This window comes from Bidens hawaiensis, unplaced genomic scaffold, assembly GCF_021521415.1.
Source record: "Bidens hawaiensis isolate Kalapana, Puna unplaced genomic scaffold, B.hawaiensis_p1.1 tig00020589_1, whole genome shotgun sequence".
In the NCBI taxonomy this organism is placed as follows: Eukaryota; Viridiplantae; Streptophyta; class Magnoliopsida; order Asterales; family Asteraceae; genus Bidens; species Bidens hawaiensis.
Window position 1 is genome coordinate 34,546 of NW_027493151.1, and position 3,440 is coordinate 37,985.

At 44.5% G+C, this 3,440-nt stretch overlaps 1 protein-coding gene across 1 annotated transcript; it reads right to left on the reverse strand.

The window, feature by feature from the left end:
- Positions 1-208: 208 nt before the first annotated feature.
- On the reverse strand, positions 209-1,437 carry LOC143561168 (zinc finger protein GAI-ASSOCIATED FACTOR 1-like). The gene has a single exon (XM_077049295.1). The coding sequence runs from the start codon at positions 1,370-1,372 to the stop codon at positions 371-373; it is 1,002 nt and encodes a 333-aa protein (XP_076905410.1). The 5' UTR covers positions 1,373-1,437; the 3' UTR covers positions 209-370.
- Positions 1,438-3,440: the final 2,003 nt, after the last annotated feature.

The following is a 3,440-nucleotide window of genomic DNA, read 5'->3' on the forward strand; positions in this document are numbered from 1 at the left end:
TTGACTCCCGAATTTAGAGCATACTACTTTCTATATCATCGTGGTAACCAATATCTCAAATATCAGTTCTTAATCGATATCCGATATATTTCCGCATTAACTTCTTAGATTATCTGAAAACCTAAAGTTCGAATTAATTTAGAAACAGTAAATGATTCAAAATACAGGTATAAAACTATAAAACTCATCCTGTATTCATAAACCAACATAGATAACATATATATCAAATTAACAGAGTGCATAGGTAAAAAAAAGCATCATAAAAAAACTAACTTTATTCAAACTTACACAGATAAAATTCAAATATCACAATACTAATACATCATAATATATGTCACATATATTATATATATGTACCTTAACTCAAAGTCTACAAATTCCAACCATAAGAACCATCTGCAAGCATATCCTGCAAGTTAAAATCATCATCGATCGAACCCAATCCATCGAACAACCCGTCGTTATCATTACCATTATCAACCCAACCCACATTCTCCACCACCTTCGACGTCACCACCACCCCTTTCCCTTTCCCATCACCCGCCACCGCCACCGCAGGCATATGCCCTTCAAACAACGCCATATGCCCGAACAACTTATCTTTCCTCGAAAAACTAGTCCCGCACGAACACTTCCATTTCGCCTCCCCACAATGCTTCAAATGAGACTTCAAATCCGCAAGCACCGAAAACCTTTTTTTATCACACCGGTCACACGAATACATTTTCGGACAATGGGTTCGTTTAAAATGATTCTTGACACATATTATAGACTTTAAAGGCCTAAACTTTTTATGTTTCTTGTTTCTACCGCACCCGTCAAACGGACACGAAAACCGCGTCCGTTTGACACCCGGTGACTCGATACCACTCGTTAACCTCTCCGGCTTCGATAACGCTTCAAGGGTTTTGAATTTGTTACCGTGCGCACGCATATGCATGCGCAAGTTAGCATCTCGTTTGAAACCCTTACCACAATAATCACAAAAATGTAAATGTTCAGCCAATAATTCAACCGCGTCAATCTCGATTACGTCCGTTTCGTCTTCAATTTCATCCCCAATTTGTTCAATTTCGTTTTCGTGTGATTCAATTTTAGGGTTTTGAAACCCTAGATTTGAAATTAGTGGTGGGAAATTGGAGGTTTTTGGTTTGGGAGGTTGGTTTGAGGTGATTAAGCTGGTGGCGGTGCTAATTACGTCGGATATGGCGGTGGCGATCTCGCCGGAGATGATTTGCATGTTAGGGTTTGGTATGGTGGTGTTGTGGGTTAGTGAGTCGGAGAGGAAGCGGCGGACGGTGGCGAGTCGGGATTGGATGTCGGAGAGGTTGCGGAGGTGGTGGTGGTCGCCGGCGGAGGCGGTGGGGTCCATGGTGGACGGTGGTGGTAAGTCAACTAGTCAACGGCGGTGGTGGGAGGTGGATTAGATCTTATAATAATAAGGGGTCTCATGCTAGTTCATAGAGTTTACTTTTGTGAATAATGATAATATATATATATATATATATATATATATATTTTTAAATAATCAAAGTTTTATATAATTTACTATAAAACGATTACAATAAAGTGGCAGGCAAACGGGCAACAAGCTGCGCCGCAACCCCCTTTTGAACAGCAAAGTCAATCCTGCTAAAAACGAAGCTTTGAGACCTAGAAGCTGAAGAGGTTCCGTGTACGACGCGCTGAACCCTACTCAAAAATTTCACAGCCTCTGGAGCCAGAAAACCAAATGTATCAAAGGCAAATGGTAGAAAGACATGTTGATTATCTAAACAAGCTTTCTCGTGTTTAACAACTTTGCCCGATTCAGCCTTCAACGCAGCCTGACCCACAACAAACCCACGGTCCCTGAGCCCAACAAGAGGAGACACTCCTGTAAGATCCACACAGGCGTGTTTCCCCCCTGCCCACCCGAACACAAGAATATCAGCTGGTCGTAAAGTATATCTCCCTTCAATAGGATCCGTGTGAAAGTTAACAGGGGCCTCCTTTTTAGCAGAAATCCTGCCCGTTTAAGAACATCACACAGAACATCCCTAACCAGATCATGTCTGTATTTAAAGCCAGGCAATTCTTTGCAATGCACCGCATGGTCACCAAAAGAATCCAAACAGACCTTGCGACAAATTGGGCAAGGTTCATCCGTCGGGAACATAGGGATCATTAACCGGTACTTAAGGATAGCCCGATACTCCAAACCCGACATACGTTGGCCTAATCCTTCAATGGGGATAGCCGTTAGAAAATCCTGAGCCCGAGGAGCCCGAAGGCATTCAAACACCGCCTTTTGGCGAGGGGATAGATGTAAACTCTTGACGATTCCACTAAATAAGGCACTCGCCACAACATGTTGGGCTTTAGGGGGGGCGGTGTCCTTATTAGAGAACCCGCTAAGATCAAAATCTGGAAGTGAAGTACGTAAACGATCCATCGCACACCCATAATCGGAGTCCAACCCATAAATATCACAACCCCGAAGAATATGATCTTGCAAACACCACGACTGTGCTCTCGAAGCCACAAAAGCATATGTAGATACATCCTCGGCCGAACAGAGACCCAACCCCCCATAACGGATCGGAAGTGACGCCAACCTCCATTGGAGATCCCCAAAGAACGGACCTCCACAAATCACGATGTCCTCAATCGCCCTTCGAAGACCATTGTCAAATATAGAAACAGCTTCCCCCACATACATAGGTTGGCATGTTCTCAAACCGAACAAAAGCTTGGCGACTCCCATACATGAGCGAAGCAAAAGAAGCTCGCATTGAGGATCCCGAAGTCTTGGGAGACAGCTCATCAGTTCCACAGCACTAGATGCCCTTTTCATAGCCAAACTACTGATAAACCCCGCATCCTGGCTTACAGCACCACCAAGGAGTTTCACGCCAAGCACCGGCCTTCCAATCCCGCAAGGGAACAACCCCTCCTGTGCCTTCACCCCATTGCATGTTGGCCAAAATAACTCTGTTTTCTTAACGTTTAATTCAAGACCCAAACGAGGCCCCTCAGACCTGATAATATCTAATGCTTTGGCTACCTCTCTAGTATCCCCGATAATCGTGCCGTCATCCAAGTACCAAGCATGAAAGAGAAGCTTGCACCGATCTCTGATTTGGTGAACAAGTGGGTGCAAAGCTAAGGCAAAAAGGAGAGGCCCAAGAGGGTCCCCCTGTTGAACCCCAGTGGTGGATTTAATGAAAGTATCACCCACATTTAACCTAGCCGACTGCCCATATAAAAAATCCACCCAAAGAGAAATGGAAGGACATCGACTCCGAACCTCATGTAGAAGGGTCGTCCTATCTACTAAGTTGAAGGCATTGGAGAAATCAACAGTAAGCATAGCCAATGACCCATCCGAATGAAACTGATTTAGAAACCTGTTCGCGCTATGAAGCACGGCCTCTGCCCCACTGGGGACTCCCACCCCA

What these genes read in the sequence shown, in the direction of transcription:
- LOC143561168 (XM_077049295.1), bottom strand. Translation starts at nt 1,372, where the DNA reads ATGGACCCCACCGCCTCCGCCGGCGACCACCACCACCTCCGCAACCTC.